At 36.0% G+C, this 24,486-nt stretch overlaps 1 protein-coding gene across 37 annotated transcripts in view; it reads left to right on the plus strand.

Annotated features, from left to right (window-relative positions):
• PLEKHA5 (pleckstrin homology domain containing A5) overlaps nucleotides 1-24,486 on the plus strand; it is a 179,151-nt gene that overhangs the window by 57,044 nt on the left and 97,621 nt on the right. For 32 of the 37 annotated variants that reach the window (XR_008912200.1, XR_008912199.1, XM_007503558.2 and 29 more), the window contains one exon: nucleotides 19,105-19,188. Coding sequence is in view for 32 of the 37 variants with exons in the window: in XM_007503558.2 (XP_007503620.2) it covers nucleotides 19,105-19,188 (84 nt within the window). In the remaining 5 variants the exon portion in view is untranslated. Of the gene's footprint in view, nucleotides 1-16,782; nucleotides 16,978-19,104; nucleotides 19,189-19,384; nucleotides 19,453-24,486 lie in introns of those variants that run through there. The other 5 variants (XM_056799335.1, XM_007503581.2, XR_008912201.1 and 2 more) reach the window with 4 other exon arrangements.

Consider the following 24,486-nt stretch of genomic DNA (forward strand, 5'->3'; position numbering starts at 1 on the left):
TTTGAGAAGACTGGATGTTGGGGCCAGCCTCATTCACTTTTTTACTTTGGCCTTTGTTTAATATGTTGATTTTTTTTTCTTTTTTAATTTATCTAGTTATTAATTCCCCCCAGCTAAGTCAACTTCCTTTTCCACTCCTATTATTTAACTTCTTTTGTGAATTTAGTTTTTTTCCCCTTCTGAACCCGTTTCGTAAAAGAATTTCTTTCTTAATTCACTTTACTTGCTATCCTAAAATTTTATCCTCTATTTCATAGTTTATTTCCTTTATCTCAAATTATGTGTCCCAGATTACACAGTCTGTTTCTACCTCATGGTCTTTCCATGATCATCCTCTGGCCCACTGGCCAAGTTCCCTATCTCTGTGGTAGCTGCCCCTACGAGCTTTCATTTCCCTTTTCCTAGAGTGAATCCTTTGGAGACCCAATACTCTGTTGAGCCCAATGTACAGAACTGATAAAATGGAAGATAGTTGCAGACATCTAGTAATTCATCCTTCTTTAAAAAAAAATGATTTCCATATATAATTTTCATTTATAAACAGGGCTTAATTATTCAAAACTAAAGTTTCCCCCTTTTTAGGCATTTGGGGGGGGGAAGGGATAGAAAAGGAAATTATAACTTATGGTTAAGATGTGGTTTGAGGATTGTCTATAAACTTAAATTTGTTGTGTCTGTTCCCTTAGTGACTTAACCTATCAAGGTTTTGTTGAATGTCAACAGATCTTTGAACAGTTTGGTTTTATGTTTTATTAAAATTTGAAGTGATGATAGCATTTATAGGTTAACCCGTACTTCAGTATTTATTTTAGAGAGATTAACAGTAGTAGCATTCATAGCTTCAAATATGTCTGCTAGTAAATGCTGGTTTTCACTTGATTTCAGGCCCATTTCTTTCTCATTTTTTTTGTCTTTGATTGTAGGGGGAAGTGTATGGGGAAGGTTAATGTTTATTTTTAATTTTTGCTTACTAGTAGAAGTCCTAACTTTCTGGAATATTTAAAAATTCCACATCAGCAAAAACTTATTTGTTAGTCTGACTTTTTTTTTTCAGGGTATAAAAAGTTTATTTAAAATTAGAATAAATGAAGACAGTAAAATCCCAACTTATACTAGAAAATAACAAATTTCATTTTCTTCTCTTCCCCCATTCCTGCATCACTGGTTTTTAGTAGGATCAGACTTCAAACCCCTGGTTAAGAACCCCTGGTCTAGGGAATACTACTTTGAATCAAAGAGTTTAACTTCAGTTCGCATATTGAATTCTTGCATTCTTTACAAGCCCTAATTAAGGTAAATTAATGTGATTTTTATCCCTTTCAAAGAAAGACTGTTAAAAACAAAACAAACTACCTTGGAACAGCAACCTCAAACACTCTTTCTACATGACCATTCTCTGCTTTTCCGACCACACATTTTTCCTTGATGATATTTCTTTGTGTATTGTTATTGTTTCAGGAATATTTGGTGGATGAAGTATACTATTAAAACTTTTTTAAAATATGAATTTAGCAAAGCTTTTTTTTTTTGCATTAGTTATTTCCAAATTTGCTTCTTCCCAACCCAGCCAGATTGAGACTTAATTCATCTTAACAGATGGAAAAAAGTAGTTAAAATCAACATAGAATACCAGCCATGTCTGATAACATCTGCAAAATTCTGCTTTCACATTCTCTCACCTAATCATAGGAAGGAAATAAATTTTCTCTCTCATTGTTCAGAATACTTTGGTCATAATCAGTTTCATTTTATTTTTTTTCCTTAATGTAATCATTGTGCATATTTTTATTATTCCACTCAGTTATTCCTTGATAACTTTTTTAAACCCTTAACTTGCATCTTAGAATCAATACTTTGTAGTGGTTCCAAGGCAGAAGAGCAATATGGACTCAGCAGTGGAGGTCAAATGACTCTATGAAATGTCTGAGATGAGATTTGAATCCCAGATCTCTCTTCTTGAGGCCTGGCTCTCAATCCACAGAGTCACCCTTGCATTTCCCCCTTGATCATTTCATAGGACACTTTATTATTGTTAGAAATACACTGTAGTCCATTTAAACCCACCATCCTTTGGTTCACCTGTAATTTTTTTTTTTAATATATATAAAAACCCTTACCTTCCATCTTGGAATCAATACTGTGTATTGGTTCTAAGGCAAAAGAGTGGTAATGGCTAGGCAATGGGGGTCAAGTGACTTGCCCAGGGTCACATAGCTAGAAGTATCTGATCCAAATTTGAACCCAGGACTTCCCATCTCTGGGCCTGGCTCTCAATCCACTGAGCCACCCGACTACCCCCATTCACCTGTAATTTTGATTCTCTGTGAGATCATGGTATTTTATAACTCAGCCATATAACATCAACCCAAAAATACTAATAATAAAGGGGTAAGAATTTTCAGATATACTGTGAAATTTCCTAAATGAAGTCCAGTCGGCTTTCTTCCTTCTTTTCAGTCCTGTTCTTAATTCATTGTTGATCCTCAGGGTCTCTCTTAGATATATGAAAAGTTAAACAAACTCAGGTACCGTTAACATGCCACATACTGGCCAATGGACAGTTTTTATCTCTGTAGTTTTTCTTCCCTGTGATGCAAGGCTAATTATAATTCATCTCTTCTGAATGGTTATGGACCTCATTGAAAGGAAACTATTTAAAAAGCTTGATACTGTCAGCACAGTGTCATTTCAAAGAAGAGAATCTAGATAACCTCACTAGAGAGAAGGTAGAAAATTCTTCCTTTTGGAATTTCTGCAGAACAGTTCACATGACCATGCCCAACAAGGTTGTCTCCATGTTTTATGCTTTGGTATTGATCATAAAAGGATTAAATAGAATTATCTCTCTGTCGAGGAATTTTTTCATCATCTTACTAGGTACACGAAAGCTACTTTTTGGAAGAAAACCCTTTGAGGCTATGTTTGCCCTACTGAGTCACATTTGTGGGGGAGATATTTAAGGCAAATATGGCAGTTTATTATAGTCACCACATTTCACATATAGTCACATCACATTTCAGTCAGTTATGCCATTGCTTTAGAAAAGAGTCTGTAAATACTTGCCTGTTTGCTCCTTTTTCTGGCTGGCTCTTTCTTTCCCTCCCTCCCTCCCTCCCTCCCTCCCTTCTTTCTTTTTCCTTTCTTTCTTTCCTAAATATTATCCAATTTAATCCTCACAAAAACCCTGAGAGGTAAGTGCTGCTATTATCACTATCCTATAGATAAGGAGACTGAGGTAAGCAGGTGAAGTGACTTGCCAGACTCACATAACTAGTAAAATGACATATGCCCTTTTTTCCCCTCTGCTAATGATACTTTGTGATCTTTCTCCATTCTTTTTAGTATCTTTCCTTGTAAGAGATATCTTAAAAATTAGACCTAGAAATTTCTAGAGATCTAGGCTAGAAGAGAGAAAGTTTTGAAAGAATCTAAGGGACCCAACTGATTCTCCTGATTTGATCTTGTTTTATGACATTTCCACTTCCTTTTTATTTTGTTTTTTAGTAACCAGATATCTAAATGCTAGAACTCAGTAGTATAAATTATGAGAATAGCTATAGGAAAATCCAGACAGTCTGGCTTCTTTGGGACTCTGGATCAAACTTTTACAAGCTAGTTTTCCCATCAGTTTTTTTTTTCTACCTGTTATTTTAGATGTAATGCTATTTGATAAATGCAGCCATCTTGTTCCATGATATTTTGCACCTGGCTTTTTTTTCCCCCCTTTTAAAAGCCCTTCCCTTCCCTCTTGGAATCAATACTATGTATTGGTTCCAAGGCTGAAGAGTGTAAGGGCTAGGCAGTGGGGGTTAAGTGACTTGCCCAGGGTCACACAGCTGAGAAGTATCTCAGGCCAGATTTGAACCCAGGACCTAGTATCTTTAGGCCTGGCTCTCAATCCACTGAGCTACCCAGCTTCCCCCTGCACTTGCCTTTTTGAATTAGTTTATTTAGTCAATTTAGAACATTATTCCTTGGTTACAATAATCACCTTATTTCCCTCCCTCCCCTCCACCCACCCTTCTCACAGCCCACACAAAATTTTATTGGGTATTGCTTGGGTCATTGATCAGAACCTATTTCCATTTGTTGATGTTTGCACTAGGATGTTCAATCAGTCTACATCCCCAACCATATCCCCTCGTCCCTTGTAATCAAGCAGTTGTTTTTCTTTTGTGTTTTTACTCCTGCAGTTTTTCCTCTGAATATGGATAGTGGTTTTCTCATAGATCCCTCCGAGTTGTTCAGGATCACTGCATTGTCACTAATGGAGAAGTCCATTACCTTCGATTGTACCACAGTGTCTCAGTCTCTGTGTACAATGTTCTCCTGGTTCTACTCCTTTCACTCTGCATCACTTCTTGGAGGTTGTTCCAGTCTCCATGGAACTTCTCCACTTTATTATTCCTTTTAGCACAATAGTATTCCATCACCAACAGATACCACAGTTTGTTCAGCCATTCCCCAATTGAAGGGCATCCCCTCATTTTCCAATTTTTGGCCACCACAAAGAGCGCAGCTATGAATATTCTTGTACAAGTCTTTTTCCTTATTATCTCTTTGGGCTACAAACCCAGCATGCACCTGCCTTTTTTAAACTGATAATTGGTTTTGACTTTGCTTTCTACTTGACCAGGAGATCAGTGATTCTTTCTTTCTAAAGTGGTTTCTTGGCTTTTTAGTTTTTGTTGTAGTGATGCTTTTGTTAGCTAAATTCCTCTAAGGAGTACTTATAATCAAAGTGAATGTCTTTACTTTTATCCATTTCACAATTTTGGACAACTATGATTCATTTAAGTAATTTAGATGGGAAATATTTTGATTGTATATAATGCTATGTTTTTATTTTTATCCTTCTAATTTAGTATTAATTTTAACATTTGTTCTCAGATCACTAAATGGTGAGATTGTACACAAACAACAGCTGGCATCCAAAAAATCTTGACAGACTAAAGTATTGAGTTGAATCCAATAAGATGAAATTTGATAGCAATAAATGTGAAGTCTTACCCTTCAAGGTAGGGAAACAGAATGAAGACTGAAAAAGTACCTTTAAACTTGGCTATTAAGCGATCACTGATAACTTCAGTGAGAGCAATTTAATTTAGCTATGCAGATGATAAAGTCAGATGGCAAGGGGTTTGAGAAGTGAGAGGGAAGGAAATAGAGGCAACAAGTATAGACATCTTAAATAGAATCACAAAATCTAAGTTGCAAAGGGAGCTGAGGCCATCTAATTAAACATACACTAAAGATAGAGCTTTCTTTTAATTTAATCGGTTTAGAAAATGAAATGTTAGTTAAAATGAAAATGTTTACATTCATTTCATGCTTCTGGGGGAAAGCTTTTTCAGAATTTTTTTTTAATTCTGAGGAAAAGTCAGAAATTTGTTTTTATAGATTCAAATTTTTCAAGGGGTTTCATAGCCAGGCCTGTGGTCTAAAATGTGGAAAACCTTCTTGTTCAAAAGGGAAAAGCTGAACAGTAGGAGGTGAATGGATTTATGGTATTTTGCCAATTGCCTCTATAGGATAAGCTTCCCAACTTTTCCTAGCAATCACAGTTCCCCTAGAATTGGTTTCAACATTCTGATGTGCTGAAATTGAGAAGTTGGTGGGGGAGAGAGCTTTCCAGTAAGTTGCTTTTTAATGTGCTTTCTCCTTACATAATGGGATGCTGATTCATCAAGATAAATACCTTAATTAGGATCAAGATGAAATTATAGGCAATAAACATTTGTGGTATAAATATACAAAATCCAAATAGTCTTTAGTTTCAAGTAATCTGAAACTCAAAAAATATTTTTAACCACTTCTAATTAACATGTCCACAAGACCACTGAATTTCCATTAAAATATCAGATCATATTTGTTTTCTGTTGTTTTTGGAATAAAAATTCATGAAGGCCATTTTATTCTCAAAGAAATTGCTGATAGGCAGAATATGAAGCTGATTGGACGTCTGACTTCCCAAAAGCTCTTATACTTCTTCACTTGAACCAGATTAACCCTTATTATGCCAAGATTCACACATTTAAATATTAAATGATGATTTGTCAGAGCCTAGAGTTCCATGTGTCCCAGACAACTGTTTCTTTAAAGGATAATGTCATTTGTGATATTAAAAGTATAAACCATTGGACAGTTCCCTAATTCTTTGGCAGTAATCCCTGGTGGGTAGTAGGGGAAGTGGTAAGAACAGAACTGTAGTGGAACCTGTCCAACCCTCATTATAGTTGCTAATACGATGACAATTGCAGATAGGAGGGAGGGAGAAGGAGGGAGAGAGAGAATATATAAAGTCAATACAGGTTTAAAAGACTGGGAGGCATTTTCAAGAAATGCAGGCTGTGGGCAGCTCAGTGGCTCAATGGTTAGAGAGCAAGCCCTGCAGATGGGAGGGCCTGGGTTCAAATCTGGACTCAGACACTTCCTGGGCAAGTCACTTAACCCCAATTGCCCAACCCTTACCGTTTTTCTGCCATGGAACCAATACTGAGTATCAAATTCTAAGACAAAAGGTAAGGGTTTTTTAAAGAAAAAGAAATGAAGTCTGGTTACAATAATTCAGTTCAATTTCTAGTTTAGCAATCTGTGGTGAAATGGATCCAGAGAATCTGAACAGTAAAAATCAGCATGTAACACATAACAAAATTCAATTTGATGCCATTAAAATTTATACACATTTCAATCTTACTTGTGTCTTAAGAAATTTATCTGAGAAAAAAGGGTGTAGAGTCATAAATTTCCTTTTACTCTATCAAATGAAGAACAACAAGCAAGAACAAGTCTTTTTTTCTCCGTTTTTCTATTTCAGGGTTTTTTCCTCCCCATTCCAACCTTTGTTTGTCCAGACCAAGATGGTTAACTAAAAAACTTTAGTCAGAACTCTAAAAACTAATCTTGTAGTGTAGTCATCTCCCAATTTTTTTTTTGTTTGTGTACCCCATGAGGAAATTTTTTAAGCCAATACCCTCCACCCCCAATATGGCATATTGACACCAACTGGGATATCTTTTTTTTTTTTAACCCTTACCTTTCTTCTTAGAATCAATACTGTGTATTGGCTCCAAGGCAGAAGAGTGGTAAGGGCTAGGCAAGGGAGGTTAAGTGACATGCCCAGGGTCACACAGCTGGGAAGTGTCTGAGGCCAGATTTGAACCCAGGACCTCCCATCTCTAGGCCTGACTCTCAATCCACTGAGCAACTGAGCTGTCCCCCACCCCCCAAATTGGATATCTAAGGAAAGTGAGAGTGAAAATTGAAGCTAATTGAGGGTTTTAGGCCTTTTAGCAGGAAGGATGGTGGTGCTCTTGACAAAAACAAGGAAGTTTGGAAGAAGGGTAGGTTTAGAGTAAAATAAGGTAATGACATGTGCAGTACTAATTGAAGACCATCCTGCCCCATGCAAAATTGGGGCAGGGGTTTAGGGCAAATTCCTTTCTAGTCACTGACCCATAGTGCAAAGGTTGATTCCTTGAGGACCATCTGCAATAGCCAAGAGATAGCCTGTGGGATAGAGGGTGGGCATGCTTGGTAGTAAATAATTTTCTAAATGTAATCTGTGAAGGTGCAGCTGTGAATCTCTTGGTTTGGGGTGGATTATATCTTCTCTAATAGGCAGCATCTGAACTGAGTCTTGAAGGAAATCAGTTTCAACAGACCATGGTGAGGAGGGAATACATTTTAGGTTGGACAACAAGCTGTACAGAGGCATGAATAGTTATTTATATAAATGCAAGCAAATAGTCCAGAATAGCTGGATCATTAATTAATTAAACATGAGTTTAAATTTTGCTTTAGAAACAATAAGGAAGCAGCGGAGTTTGTTGAGTGTCATGGTCAGACACACCCTTTTGTAAAATCATATTGGCAGCTGTATGGGGGATGGATTGGAATGGATAGATTTGAAGAAGGAAGACCAAAAGGAAGGGATCACAGCAGTTGAGGCAAGAGATCATCAGGGATTGAACTGTATTGATGGCTGTTTATACAAAGAGGAATAAATGAATGAAAGTGATAATATATAGAAACAAAAACATTTACCAACTAATTGGATGTGTGGAGTATTGGAAATCCTGATGACTTAGAACAAACATTGCCCTGAGTCTTCCTTTAAAGAAGGAATATGCCAGCAAGGATGCTAATGGTGAGCACTCTACTGCCTTAGAACCTCTGGAGAGACTTAATTGTTCACTTTAAAAATTCCATTATGGAGTTTTTCATTTAGAATAACAAATTCCCATCTCTTAGTATAGGGGTGACTTAAGGAGAGAGAAGTATCTTTACTTTTCCCCAACATATATAAATAATAACTTCTGTTTGAAATAAATTCTTTGTTGACTTTCCTATTCAGCATCACTGATAAAATAACTTTTAATTCTTGGCTATAGCCATTCTATTTTCACTTTTGTTATAGTTGTTCACAAAATCAGTACCAGGAATACATAAGATCCAATTACATTTTACCAGATGTTTTAATTTTTATAAGCCTTCACAAATATAGCTCTTTAACAAGATGTTCACAAGCTGGCTTATGTCAGATTTTAATTTGTCTATGTATTTAAGTAATTAAAAGAGTGTTTTTCTTTATAAATTTGTAATAATTTGCTAAAGCATTATGTAATATATGAAATACAAATTCTTTTGAAATAATGTCAAATTCATGGTGCTTAAACAACATTCATGTCTACAATTAAAATAATTTTTTGAGATATCATCTTAACACAATAAAATATTAGTGTGTGACATTATTGTGTCAGATTCTTGGATTGGAAAAAATCCAGTTAGGGTTGCATTTTATTGGTGTTAAAGAACTATACTCTGAGGATCAGCTTCAAAGACAAAGTGTATTGGTGATTCTTATTAATTGTATTTCAGAGTAAATACAAATTTATTTATTACGCTGTCACATTTTACTATTGAAAATAAAGACCTGAATGTTTTTCTTCACTTTCTATAGACTTTTCCTCTTTTGTTGTCATGCAGAACATACTTCCATATCGGTCATTGTTTTAAGAACACACTTACATAATCAAAACTCCAAAATAAAACCAAATATAACACTGATGTGAAAGATGATTCCAACAATTTTAGACTTTTAAAATATTGATCTTAATAGTATAGATACAGAATATTCACAAATTCTATATAGCTTCATTTAATCAGAAACATTTACTTAGTGTGTCACAGAAAATATTCAGGGGAGAATTTTTTAATACAAGATTAATTGAATGATATTTTAGTTTTATTTTTGGTTTTAGACCTGTGATTTCAGCTCTTTGGGTGAAATTCCTATAGTGACAATTCCCTCCACCAATACAGACCTAAATCTTGGTTATAATTTTTTATATTAGAGGCAAGATTAAGTGACTTTCCTATGATCACGACTAGTATCTAATAGGAATCAAAGTTTGGGACATTTAACCTTGATTTTAACTTCTACACTGTCACCATCATGTTTTCTCTCTATTGATAACCTTTAATAATTAGTTCATAAGGATTGCATTATTATTGTTCCTCAGATGTTTCAGTGTAGCTGTATATATCAGAATATTAAAAATTAGTGTCTGTTAAAATTTGAGAAGAGAAATTATTTTTAAAATCTTATCCATGTCAATTTCTAGTTTTGTCAATTACAATACAGTATACAATATACAATACAGTATAGTCATCCCTCGCTATATCACAGTTCACTTATCGTGGCTTCACTGTATTGCTGATATATTTAATTCATCGTGAAGTTTTCACTATCATAGAATTTTGTGGATGAATATGGTACTGTACTTATTGGAAATGCAGTACACCTCTATGTCTCACACAACTTTGCTGTGAGATTGTACACGGCATACTGTTGGCTGCTGGAATGAAAGGCAACTCACCACAGCGCAGTGTTCTGTATCCTCAGTGCTGATTGACACAGTGTTTATAAGAGTGTGGGAAAGGTTGATAAGAGTGTGGAAAAAGTTTATAAGATAGTGGGAAGGGTTTATAAAGCATAAAATATATATATAAATATAATGCCACTACTTCTGATTTTCACCTATTGTGGGGGTCTCTGGAGCATATCTCCCTCAATAGGTATGGGGTCACTGTATACATCACAGGAAATTTTTTATAAAACCCATACCTCCTATCTAAGAATCAGTACTAAGTATTAGTTCTAAGACAGAAGAGCGGTAAGGGCTAGGCCATGGGGGTGGTTTGCCCAGGATCCCACAGCTAGGCAGTGGTTTGAGATCACATTTGAACCCAGGTCCTCCTACCTCCAGGTCTGGCTCTATCCACTGAGCAACCTAGCTGCCCTTACCATATTTTTTAAAAATTTTCTCTTGGTGCTAGCAAGACAATGAATTACTTATTTTAATTTTATACTTCCAAACTATATAGATAGTCAACTTTAAAAAGTCTTTGCCTATAAGGCAATTCACCTAGCATGTTTCTCATTTCCAGTTCAAAAGCAGCTTTGGGGTGTGAAGATAATAATTCTGGAGGTGGTAGAATCGTTTCATTTCTTTTCCTTTCAACCTACAGCTGCTAGCAAAGTGACTGACACATAATGGATGCCTAATAAATGTTTGTTGGTTGTTTAATTTTCAGAGTTTAACATTATGACTTAATAAGCTAAGCATTTACAGCTTCTTCAGCATTCTATGGTACTTGACATGACACTTGACATGGAGGTTGAAAATTTCCTGTAAAGAATGAAGTTCATATTCCACTCTATTTAGCAAGCCTAGCACTGTGCTGGGTCTTGAGGATACAAAGATAAGAGTGAAACAGTTCTTTGTCCTCCAGGAACCTACATTATACTAGCAGGGAACAAATTTTATAAATACAATTCTTCACAGTTACATGAATATGCAAAATCAGACTTGAGAGATGCAATAACTTTAGGTTCCTATGTATATTATTGCTTATGGCATGGTAACTTTTCTTTTGCTTATGTTTTTAAGGAATAATGTATTAATAAATTAGCACATATGTGCTAATTAACAGATTAAATGTTAAGTGTATATGATGTTTAAAAAGATGTCTTTTGAGCTGATGTCATTGTTTTTTGAAATTCAAGTGAGAAGAAAGGTACTTAAACTTTCTTTAACAAAATGTCTTGAAAGTGACAAATAAAGGACAGGAAATAGGTTATATATTACATAAAGAAGCTCTCATCTTTGAAGGAATGTAACAGATTTGAGAATATAACTGAATTTAATGAAGACGTATACTTTCAGTAGGCCTTTCCTCTGTCCCTTGTGTTAGAAATAGCATTGTAAATCAGAGAGATGCAAATCAAAACAACTCTGAGGTATCACCTCACACCTAGCAGATTGGCTAACATAACAGCAAAGGAAATTAATGAATGCTGGAGGGGATGTGGCAAAGTAGGGACATTAATGCATTGCTGGTGGAGCTGTGAACTGATCCAACCATTCTGGAGGGCAATTTGGAACTATGCCCAAAGGGCGACAAAAGAATATCTACCCTTTGACCCAGCCATAGCACTGCTGGGTCTGTACCCCAAAGAGATAATGGACACAAAGACTTGTACAAAAATATTCATAGCTGCGCTCTTTGTGGTGGCCCAAAACTGGAAAACGAGGGGATGCCCATCAATTGGGGAATGGCTGAACAAACTGTGGTATATGTTGGTGATGGAGTACTATTGTGCTAAAAGGAATAATAAAGTGGAGGAGTTCCATGGAGACTGGAACAACCTCCAGGAAGTGATGCAGAGCGAGAGGAGCAGAACTAGGAGAACATTGTACACAGAGACTAATACACTGTGGTATAATCGAACGTAATGGACTTCTCCATTAGTAGTGGTGTAATGTCCCTGAACAACTTGCAGGGATCCAGGAGAAAAAAACACTATTCATAAGCAAAGGATAAACTATGGGAGTGGAAACACCGAGAAAAAGCAACTGCCTGAATACAGAGGTTGAGGGGACATGACAGAGGATAGACTCTAAATGAACACTCTATAATGCAAATACTATCAACAAAGCAATGGGTTCAAATCAAGAAAACATCTAATGCCCAGTGGACTTACGCGTCGGCTATGGGGGGTGGGGGGGGGGAGGAAAAGAAAATGATCTATGTCTTTAACGAATAATGCTTGGAAATGATCAAATAAAATATATTAAAAAAAAAAAAAGAAATAGCATTGTACTACTTTACCTAACCAAAAGGATATATTCATTCAAGTTCCTTAATGATTATTGTACCTCTCCTTTGTGACATCTGAAATTGCCATCAAATCTCAGGTCAAGTGCCACATGATTGTTCATGTTTAGTAGTTTTCTCTACATACATACATATTATTCTTCCCCCACCCCAAGTAAATGCCTCCCCCCCAATAGAATGTAAGCTCTTTAAGGGGAGGGGCTGTTTGCTTTTCATCCTTGTTTTCCCAGCCCTTTGCAGTGTCTGTCTCCTAGTAGGCACTTTATACATGCTTTTAGAATGAATTAATGGTTTGAATAATATAGTGCTTTTCATGCAGTTGCCAAAATAAATGTGTCTCTTGGAATTATAGAATGAGAAGCTAAGTTTACATAGATCTCTTATTTACCTAGCTGTGAACAGTATTTCTATATATAATATCTATGCTGTAATATAATATTATAAATATAAAGTGAGTATAATAATAGTACAATAAAAGACCTCTTCAACACCTTTAGCTGCCTCTCCCTGATGAGCTCCCAAAACCCCCTTTAGAGAGGCTCAGACTTTTGGTTGTGCTACTTGTATTGACTACATGAACTTCATGACTCGTTTTGGCAGGGCCACTTCCCTTTTTCAACCTCTTGTCTTCTCCATTAGATTGTAAGCTCTTTAGAAATAGGAACTGTGTGCACAAAGGGCGATAAAAGAATGTCTACCCTTTGATCCAGCCATAGCACTGCTGGGTTTGTACCCCAAAGAGATAATGGAGAAAAAGACTTGTACAAGAATATTCATATCTGCACTCTTTGTGGTGGCCAAAAATTGGAAAATGAGGGGATGCCCTTCAATTGGAGAATGGCTGAACAAATTGTGGTATCTGTTGGTGATGGAGTACTATTGTGCTAAAAGGAATAATAAAGTGGAGGAATTCCATGGAGACTGGAACAACCTCCGGGAAGTGATGCAGAGCGAGAGGAGCAGAACCAGGAGAACATTGTACACAGAGACTAATACACTGTGGTATAATCGAACGTAATGGACTTCTCCATTAGGGGCGGTGTAATGTCCCTGAACAATTTGCAGGGATCCAGGAGAAAAAAACACCATTCATAAGCAGAGGATAAACTATGGGAGTAGAAACACCGAGGAAAAGCAACTGCCTGACTACAGGGGTTGAGGGGACATGACAGAGGTGAGACTCTAAATGAACACTCTAATGCAAATACCAACAACATGGAAATGGGTTCGAATCAAGAACACATGTGATACCCAGTAGAATCACGCATTGGCTACAGGGGGTGGGGGGAAGGAAAAGAAAATGGTCTTTGTCTTTAATGAATAATGCATGGAAATGATCAAATAAAATACTATAAAATTTAAAAAAAAAAAAAGAACTGTGTTTTTCTTCTTTGTATCCCCAGCACTTAACACAGAGCCTAACACAGAGTAAACTTTAATAAATATTGGTTGACTTTTGCCTTGAGCCAAATTCCTCTCACCTTTGACAGCCACTCTGCCTCTTTGTGCTTCAGTCTCCTTATCTGTAGAATAATGGGGGACTTCTAAAGAAAGTTTCTTTGAGCCTCAAACCTATGGTTGATGATTCTTGACATATGGAAATTAGAAATGGCTTGATTAGTGCCATGAGCCCTCAACTGGGATGTAGTTTTGCCTCTTGCTCTGGCTGACCACAGATAAAAACAAATATTTAATAACTGCCTACTCTGGGTAAGGTTATTATACTCAGAATTTCTGCCATTCTAGAACTTACATTCTATAGTGGACTAAAACATAGGGCTATCACTCATAGCTGGGGAAAGGCTTGGGTAGAAGTGCCTCCAGAGCAGAGCCTTGAAGAAAAATAATGATTCTAAGAAGCAGAAAATGAGAAGGGATTTTTTTCCAGGTATGTTGAGAGCTTGTGTAGAAAGTACAAAGACAGATTATAGAATGTTGAAGGTGAGGGAATGGCATATAGGCTAGCTGTATTTTACATGATATATAATGTGGAATACGTCTGGAAGAGGAGATGGAAACAAGATTAAGGTTTCCCATTAGCCAGCCTCAGTTTTTTAGTCTAAAATGAGAAATTTGGAACAAATTCTCTTGAAGTTATAAAATGTTATTCATATTAGAACAAGTTTCATTCATAGTTTGAAAATTGAGTAGTATTCAGTATTATTGGAAAAGAAAAGATTCGATATTTCCATGTTATCAACAATGAGGACTGTTATCAGCACATTGCCTAATGAGAAATGTTCCTGGGAAAATAGTTAAAGATACCAGGTTTTTTAGTGAGACAAAGAGGAAAACTTCTTTGTTGTTCTTTCATGACAAAATATTATTCTTCTAAATCTTGCCCAAAAGTCTTTTTGGGTACTAATCTGTCCTTCATTAGACAAGCTAAAACTTTACATGTAATTTTTTATTTCTATTAATACTCTATACCTTTTAAAAAGTCAATAAAAGAAGCATGTGTGCATGCGTATTTATAGTGACGTGCATGCGTATTTATAGTGACATAATGCATTTGGTTATTTGTGGTGATGTTCAATGAAAATAATACAATCATGGAAAAGTATATAACTTCTGTTAAACTTAAGAACAATCACTTGACATTAAATCCTATATAGCTCTTATTAATGTGGGAAAAATTCTAAAACTTAAAAATGAGTATCAGAAATTTTTTCCCATTATTTTATTCAAATATATTGCCTAAATTTTCAGATAAAGAAATCAAAACTATCAATAAGCACATGAAAAAGTGTCCTAACTCTCTTATAATCAGTGAAATGCAAATCAAAACAACTCTGAGGTTATCACCTCACACCTAGCAGATTGGCTAACATGACAGCAAAGGAAAGTAATGAATATTGGAGGGGATGTGGTAAAGTGGGGACACTAATTCATTGCTGGTGGAGTTGTGAATTGATCCAACCATTCTAGATGGCAATTATACTATGTATAATTACTAGAGCATTATAGCAAATGTGTAAAATATTATAATTAAGTAAATATACACAGTTAGAGGTATCTGCTCTATTATAGCTTACCAATAGATATGTACAATCAAAAGTTTGGAGACTGCTGGACAAAACTAATTTTTCATTTTATTTCATCTGAAATATGTTTTCCAGCTATCTTTTTAGCCAACTAGGTTGGCAGTACTTTCCTTCATGAAGTTTACATTCTAATTCCACCAACCTGTTAACCAAACTGTCCTCAATGTATTCTGCACTTTGTTCTCAATTCCTTTTTCTCAGAACTCTTGTCCTTCTTCAAAGCTAAAATAATGTGTTGCCTCAAAAATTGTAGCCAGTCTTTCTAGTTGTTAGTGTCCACTTTTCCCAATTCGTTTTTTAAAATAAATTTATTTTAATGATAAGAACAAATATCATTTCCTGGCTTTCCCATCTTAATATAACTTTCTTTGCAGTAAAGAAATTTGATTTAGGAAATCAAATTTATATATATATATAGTAGTCTCTCGGTGACCGAGAATGAGGATTGTCTTTGTGCATTATCATCTATTGATGTACCCTCATGTGGCTTTGGAGTCCAAAGGCTGAGGCGCACAGTTTGTGGCACATGGGGCCTGGGACGCCAGTTGTTACGGGAGGTGCGGTTGTGGCCTGGTGTTGGTGTTCACACGCAGCAGCAAGACGTCGACGTCGCTCATCTTCAAAGGTGGCGGCGGCATGGTGAATGTGGGTTCGCCAGCTGCTTCTGACAGAGGCAGTGAGTTCTAGTTGCTTTGGTGTCATGCCAGCCCACTTCAAGTTGGACTTTAGCTGATCCTTGAATCTTTTCTTTGGTTGGCCTTGTTTCCTGAGTCCAGCTGACAGTTCACCATAGAATACCTGTCTTGGTATTCGCTGTGGGTCCATGCGGATGACGTGTCCAGACCATCATAGCTGGGTTTGGAGGACCAGGACTTCTGTGCTGGTGAAGTTGGCTCTGTCGAGGACTTCCTGATTGGTGATTCGGTCCTGCCATCGGATCCTCATGATTGACGGGAGGGAGCGTTGGTGGAATTGCTCCAGCTGTTTCATGTGCTTCCGGTACAGTGTCCATGTCTCACAACCGTACAGGAGCGAGCTGAGGACCACTGCATTATACACTTTGAGCTTCGTCGCAGTGCTTACACCTCTGTGTTGGAGGACTTTGCAGCACAGCCGCCCGAGTGCCTGGCTGGCCTTTTGGATCCTGGCATTGATCTCGTGGTCTAGGGACCCGTCGTTGGCGATGGTGCTGCCCAGGTACTTGAAAGTGTTGATGTTAGAAAGCTGCGTGCCGTTGATTGTAATGCATGGCTGGTTCGTTGGCCTCCCTGGTGCAGATTGGAACAGCACCTCTGTTTGGCTGAGGCTGATCGTCAGGCCAAACAGTTTTGTTGCGGTGGAGAACCTGTCCACAATGGTTTGAAGATGATTTTCTTGGTGGGCCATGAGAGCACAGTCATCTGCGAAGAGAGCTTCCAGGATGAGTCTCTCTGTTGTCTTTGTTTTTGCAGTCAGGTGACGAACTAATCAAACTAATATAATAATATCTAAGGGTGTTTCCCTCATTCATCACTATCATCATCAATAAACAATTACCTTGTTTATTATATGCTAGGCGCTGTGCTAAATTCTGGGGATATAAAGAAAGTCCAAAACACTGCCCTTGCTGTAAAGGAACTTGATATTTGAATGGGAGAAGACAACACATAAACAACTGTGCACACACAAAATGTGTAAGCTGTAACACTGTAAGTCTGTAAACACACTGCCAAAAGGAATTATGCATCACCAACAGCTCTCTGAAATCATGGTTAGTCACTTAATCAGAGTTGTGATGTCTTTCGATATCATTTTCTTTTTTATTATTGTAATCATTATTTAAATTGTTCTCCTGGTTTATCCAGCCTTTTTATCAGCTTATTTGAATGTTCCCAAATTGTTTCTGATGGTACTAAAACATTACATTATATTCATAGTATCATATTTTGTCAAACCGTCCCCTAATCCAACTGCTTTCCAGAATGATTATACCTATAATTCTAACAATGTAGTAGTTAGTCTGTCTTTTGTTTCTTTTTTATTATGAACTTAATAATTATCAGCAAATCATATGTAAGAATTAAAAAGATCAATGCATATGAAATTGTGATTTGGTATATGTAATTTATTTTTAAGAATTATATTAAATTAAGATAGTTAATATTTTGCCTACTTTATAGCCCCTTCTGGGTTTAATTTTTTCCTATGTATTCCTAAATGATTCTTTAAAAGATTTTTTGCATTTTATACTATTAACACCCCCCCCTCCCAGCAAGAGATGACTTTCCCTTGTAACAAATAAATACAGACAAAGCAAACCAAAACATTGGCCATGAATGATAACGCCTTAGTCTGGCTCTTCTAGTCCATTACTCTTCTCCTAAGAGGTAGGCAGCATACTTCATTATTAGTCTCTTACCTTTGTGGTTGTCACTGCTTTGATCAATATCTTTGAAAATTATTTATTATAAAATCTGACATTTGTATTTCTTCTCCTGGTTCTACTTATTTCATTCTATTTAAGATTATAGACATTTATCTGAAATTATCATATTGGGCATTTCTTACAACAATAATATGCTATTATATTCTTATACTACAATTTGTTAAAAAGTTCCCAACATTTGAGTCTCCATTAATTCTAGTTTTCTTGCTCTAGGAAAGTGCTGCCATAAATGTTATTATGTACAAATGACCTTTCCTTCTATCTTTTTTCTGATGTATATGTCAGTTAGTGGTTTTGCAAGATCAAAGAGTATGCTGCTTCTCTTATTATAAGTGATTCTGAGCTTTTTTAAAATGTGGTAGTTGATAGCTCACTATTCACAGTTTACTTATCTTTCTACATTGCCTCTATTGTGGACTTTTGTCATCTTTGTCAGTTTTGCTGACTCAGAGCTGTTTTGATTTTCTTTTTCTTTTTTCTTTCTTATTTTTTGGCTTACATTTTTTAGTTAATTAATTTAGAATAATTTTCCATGGTTACAAGATTCATATTCTCCCCCTCCCCCCGAGCCGACAAGCAATTCCACTGGCTTTTATGTATATGGTTTATCAAAACCTATTTCCATATTATCAATATTTGCAATAGAGTGGTCATTTATGATTTCTTAAAAGTGATATGGGAGGGGGCAGCTGGGTAGCTCAGTGGATTGAGAACCAGGCCTAGAGATGGGAGGTCCTAGGTTCAAATCTGGCCTTAGCCACTTCCTAGCTGTGTGACCCTGAGCAAGTCACTTGACCCCCATTGCCTAGCCCTTACCACTCTTCTGCCTTGGAGCCAATACACAGTATTGACTCTAAGACAGAAGGTAAGGGTTTTATTTAAAAAAAAAAAAGTGATATGGGACAGTCTTTCATATAATAATATAAGAGTTTGTAAAGAGTTTCTATCCTTTGATGATTGAACCATTAACTCTAATTTAATGTGTAAAACTGAACACATGCATAGATTTTTCTAACAACTCATTCTGTCTAATCACCATTTTACAACTATTGCAATTCTGTTGAGGTTGATTTTCATATTTTAAAAAGCCACCACCATCCCACACTCTCTCTATTTCTCCCCCCCCCCCCTTCCCCTCTCTCCTTCTTCCTTCCCTTCTAACTTAGAATCAATACTCTGTATTGGTCCCAAGGCAGAAGAGTGGTGAGGGCTAAGCAATGGGGGTTAAATGACTTGCCCAGGGTCACATGGCTATGAAGTGTCTGAGGTCAGATTTGAACCCAGGATGCCCTAACTCTAACCACTGAGCAACGTAGGTGTCCTAATTTACATTATTTAAAAACTATTTAAGGTACACTTACATTGCTAGGGGGTAAAAAAAACCTGTAAGGTGCCAGTTGTAAACAAATTTTTACATTAAAAAATTTTGTTTTTCTCATGTACTTCTTATAGTCATAATGAACGGAAAGTGACCTGCAAACATCCAGTTACAGGACAACCATCACAGGATAATTGTATTTTCGTCGTAAATGAACAGTAAGTATATGAATTTATTACAAAATAATTACTTTTCCAATTTATCACTTCCTTTAATATTAAACTTGTTACTTAGAGAATGCAGCTTTTATTTTCATTCAAAGTAAGATTCTCTTAGTAAATCTTGTCATCCTGAATATTTGTACTCAGGTGAAACTGCCAACACTAATGACTTTGTTTGATTTCTTTGGAATAGCACAAGGACCTTCAAAGATTTTATCATGAAGGCTGAGATTTTATAAATTGTTTTAACTAATAAAAGGGGTAAGTCCTTGGTTTGTCACACTAACATTTAACTGATAATTTTCAGTTCCACAAACATTTATTAATAGCTAACTATGCTAACATTGTAGTACATGAGGGATCTAAATAGATTAATGAGGCACAATTTTTTAGGTAAGGAAGGAAAGGATTGAATCTAGACTGTCATCTAAACTCAGATGGTTAGTAGTGTGGATGGAAAGATTTTTAAGAGATATTAGTATCAATTCTAAGACAGAAGAGAAGGATTTTTTTTTTAAGATCTTCTTAATCCTAGCCCACCCTCAGCTTCTCTGCTCTCATAATTTCCTGGCCTGTCCCTCCAAATCCTGATAGTAGCGGTAACTTCAAAATTTTAGTAAGAAGTATTAGATGAATTTGGTTTCAAATGAATGTATATGGCAGCCACATTTAAAACTGCATTGCTGAGGTTTGGGCCTTTGGGTAAAAGAAATTAAATTGCTTTAATGAAAGATAGCACAATATAGCAGATGGAGAATGGAGGGTCGAAGGGATTGACTATACTAATGAAATCATAATTTTCCTTCTGATTCTTATAAAATCAATATTGCTCATGTAAAAGCTTTTAAATTTAATGCACATCACCAAAATTATCCATTTTTGCTTTTAGGATATTCTATACCCCTTACCTGAAAAAAGTTCCTAATCCCATTCTTCTCTAATTTTTTTTTCATAGAATAACTAGATCGCATACATTATGAACATAATATAGCAAATAGTACAACATTTTGTCCTAATCATAATTTTTCCCAGACTGCTTTCCCACTTTCTCAGTAATTCTTGGCAAATGGGAAGATTTTTCTTCAATTATTTTATGTTCTCAGGTTTATCAAGTTAACCAACATTGAGTTAGTGAGTTTCATTGTTTCTGATGCTTACTTATCTGGATTTTCCTGCTCATCTACTTTTCTATTTTTAATTTGCACTTAGCTTTTTAAATGAAGAGTATGCACTGTAGATAATTCAGTAATGTACTTTTATTTTACAAAAGGATTTGGTAGAGTTTCTTTAGACATTATTGTAGACAAACATAATTGTTAATGGCTTAAGGATAACTTAGAAGGAATTTTCTGGTGGCATATCTATGAAGATGCATGCCAAATCCTTTGTAATTTAACAATCATTAAGAAAGAAGTATTGAGTCCAAGAAGTAATAGAAGACATTTAAGTGCCTCAAATAAGTAATATCAAACTCACATATTAGTCAGGGGCTTCTAATCCATACTAAGGATCTCTGTGACCTAATATTGACTTATTTTTCATTTGTAATGTTATCTGTGTTTTATTACATTTTTGTTTATTTTATTAAAGATAATCTAGTTACATTTTAATCTATTTTGAGTCACAGTTAGGAATATTGCTGGCTGCTATGTTTTTGACACATCTGCTTTAGAGGATCTTGAAATTATACAAAAGGCTAAAGTTTGATTTTTTAGGAGAATATAAATAAGAATCATCTAGAAGAATCCAGGGGGAAGGACCTCAGGTAGAAGAGTAAAAGGTAGAAGACTTGAAAGAGGAGCAAAGAGAAACAAAGACCAAAGGAGAATAAGAAGGTAGTTAGTAAGACAAATTAGGAAAACAGACAAAGGCAAGAGGTTAGTAAGAGGAAGGAAGTTTGGAATGTTTTTCAAGGTGTTGAGATGCTAATGAGGTTCTCCAGCAGGGATTCCAATCTGACTAGAAGAACATTTCTCCCTTTGAAAGAAATCGGGAACTTTGGAAAAGAAATTGGTTTGGGGATGAGTTCAATGTTGGTCATATTGAGTTCAAAATAGTAGGAAGAAAAGAAAAAAAAACCATTTATAGAGTACCTACCATATGCCTGGTGCCATGCTAAGCACTTAACAAATGTTATCTCATTTGATCTCTTAACCACCCCAAAAGAGGCAGATGCTATTTATTCCATTTTACAATTGATGAAACTGAGACACAGTGATTAAATTTGAACTTAGGTCTTAGCTTCATTTGGGGGCAGAAGGCTGAGGAATGGGAAAGGGCCATCAGATTTGGCAGCTGAGAGATCCTTAATAACTCAACAACCATATAGGAAGCCAAATTATAAGCAGTTAAGATGCAAGCAAGAAGAAAATAAGTAGAGATGGGTAAAGAGCTTTTCTAGGTCCTTGAATGAGGACTTGACAAGATGAGAGTCAAATGAAAGTTTTAAGGATAGGGAGACCTAACTGTGGCTCTATCCACTGAGCCACCTCCCTGTCCTTTCTTTCCTCCCCTCCAACCCTACCCCATTTTGTTTTGAGATATTTTTGAGAGAAAAGGAGCTTCCAAGAAGGGTAACTTGAGGACAGACAAAGCAAAGAGCTGCTCTATTCTGACTTTGCTTCTGTTCTTCTCTGAAGTTTGGATTGCAAAGGACAAAATAGAATGACCCACAGGGAGTAGACACTTGAGATAAATAGAGATATTAAGAAAAGTATGCTCCCACTCTCCATGAGTTCCAAGCATCTGTCCATCATGAACATGTTCTTAGGTTCTTAAAGAACTGACTGGTAGGGGGCAGCTGGGTGGCTCAGTGGATTGAGAGCCAGGCCTAGAGATGGGAGGTCCTGGGTTCAAATCTGGCCTCAGACACTTCCCAGCTGTGTGACCCTGGGCAAGCAAGTCACTTGACCCCATTGCCTAGCCCTTACCACTCTTCTGCCTTGGAGCCAATACACAGTATTGATTCTAAGATGGCAGGTAAGGGGTTTAAAAAAACAAATAAACAAAAAAGAACTGACTGGTTCTTTGAAGGATCAGAAAGAGCAGGAGAGGTACCACAGGATTAGGAAAAGGGCCAACTTCCCAGTTTTCAAAAGAAGCAAAAGCAAATGTTTATACTATAAGCCAGTGAACTTGATTTGAATCTTTGGAAAGTATCTAGACTATATTAAGTGGATAATGATAGTGAACATCTAGAAAACAAATTAATGGTAAATAGATGCAAGAATAAGTTATGTGGAAACAACTTTATTTCCTTTTTTGACAAAGAGAAGTTAATTTACCTATATTATTTTTAAACTTTTTTTAAATTTAATTTTATTTCTTTTATGTGGTTTTGACAAGGTTTAGTTTACCTAGGTTTTTAAAAAATTATTTTGAATCACAAAAATTTTATTTTAAAAGTTAAATTGATGCCTTTTGTTTTTTACTCACAATGTTTCCCCAGTGTGTAACTCTTCCCATCCCTACTTGCATTGAATCTTCTCTAGTGACCAAAAAAAAAAAAGTTTAACAAAACCGAATGAAAAGTTTATTGCATATAGCACTGTATGTAATATTCTCCCATGATATCTTACATTTCTTCCCAGAGAAAATAAGTGTTATCCTGTTCTCCAGGACTTTATTGTTTTCATTTACATTAATTTATTTTATTAGTCAGGGCAGTTAGTAATGTAATAAGGGATTATTTGAATGGTAAATAATAACTAAAGATCAGGACTGTTAATCTTCCTTTCTCCCTTCCTCCCTTCTTCCTCCCTTTCCCCCCCTTTTCCTCCCCCTTCCTGATGTTTCTTCTATTGGTTTCTTTAAAGCATTTATGATGTCTCAAAATACTATTTCTCTTCTCTAAATTAAGGGGTTTATTGGGAAAGAAAGGAAAGAGAAGAAATGGAAGGAAAGAGGGTTTGGGGTTTCCCTAATACTAGAATAAGTCTTAGGTTGGAGGGATATAGTTCAATTTGAGAAAATGGACTGACAGGTCTGGAAGTGCAATCCTTGTATCACAACAGAGCAAGTCAGAGAAAGCTGGACTTTTGTCCTTCTTTCTTCTGTCTCCAAGCCAAGAGACCACCTTCAGGCTTCAGGCTTCAAGGCTAAAGCCAAAAGAGACAACAGACTTCTTTCTGTCTTCAAAGACAAAGTCCTCAGGCTTCAGTTGATCTAATCTTTTCTTCCAACTGTTTCTCCTGGTCAAATTCCAAACAGAGTGTTCTCATTTGAATGACAGGTCAGCAGTCTTTGCTATTGCATCTCTGTTGCAGGATTTTCCATTTTCTTATTTCCACACCATTACAGTAAGTCTGGGTTACAAAGTGTCAGATACCAGTGAAAGGCTGAATAAAATAACAACAAATATAATTAATTTTTATGTATATTGTTTCCAGGTTGAACTTAATTTACATCACTTTTTAAAAGTCATTGAGTTATTCTGAATTCTGTATATACTTTTTTGTTTTAGCAATATTCATCATTTCTTAAGAGTGAAATGCATTCCTATACTACAGTTTCTTTCAGCTATTCTCCAATAAATCCATGCCCATTTTGTTTCTATCTTTTGTGTATGTGTGTATTGTGCTGTTCTGTTTTGTGTGCTTTTGGCAACAAAAAAGGTGCTACTTTTACCCATTTAGGGAATATTCTTAAATCATTAAATGAGCAAAGCACCTACTAAATTTTTTCATACTAGCTAATGGAAAAGATAAAGAGCTACAAGTTAGTTAATAGTTCAGTCAGATTAATTCAAGACTAGTTGGATTTCTAGGTCCTAAAAGTAGTCATTGATGGTTTAGTATCAGCTTAGAAGTTCTCCATAGGATTGTCCTAAGGAGCTATGATTCATCCTGTGCATTTAAAAATCTTGTGATTGATGATTTGCATGAATTTGTAAATAACAAAGTAAAGGCTAGCTAACGCTTTGGTTGACATTCAGCGTCCACAAAGGTCTTGACAGGCCTAGAATTAGGACAAATCTAATAAGATAAAATTTAATAGATACAAATGTTTTACATTAGATTTAGAAAAGAGTTTCACAAATATAAGCTATGGGAAGTTTGTGCTCTCAAGCTGAATTTAAGTGAAACATAATTTCCAGCCCTGAGGAGGATCCTGCTGTGCCTTCCAGGAGTCAGATCACTTCTAGAATATCATGTTTGTTCATTTTCATGTGCTGCAATTTAGGAAAATCTATTGATAAGGTGGAGAGTCACCAGAGGAGAGCACTCAGAACACAAAAATGCTATGTAATGATTCTCTCTGAAGATTAGTTGAAGAAGCTCTGACTAATTTAACCTG

Source organism: Monodelphis domestica, chromosome 5 (genome assembly GCF_027887165.1).
Source record: "Monodelphis domestica isolate mMonDom1 chromosome 5, mMonDom1.pri, whole genome shotgun sequence".
NCBI lineage: Eukaryota > Metazoa > Chordata > Mammalia > Didelphimorphia > Didelphidae > Monodelphis > Monodelphis domestica.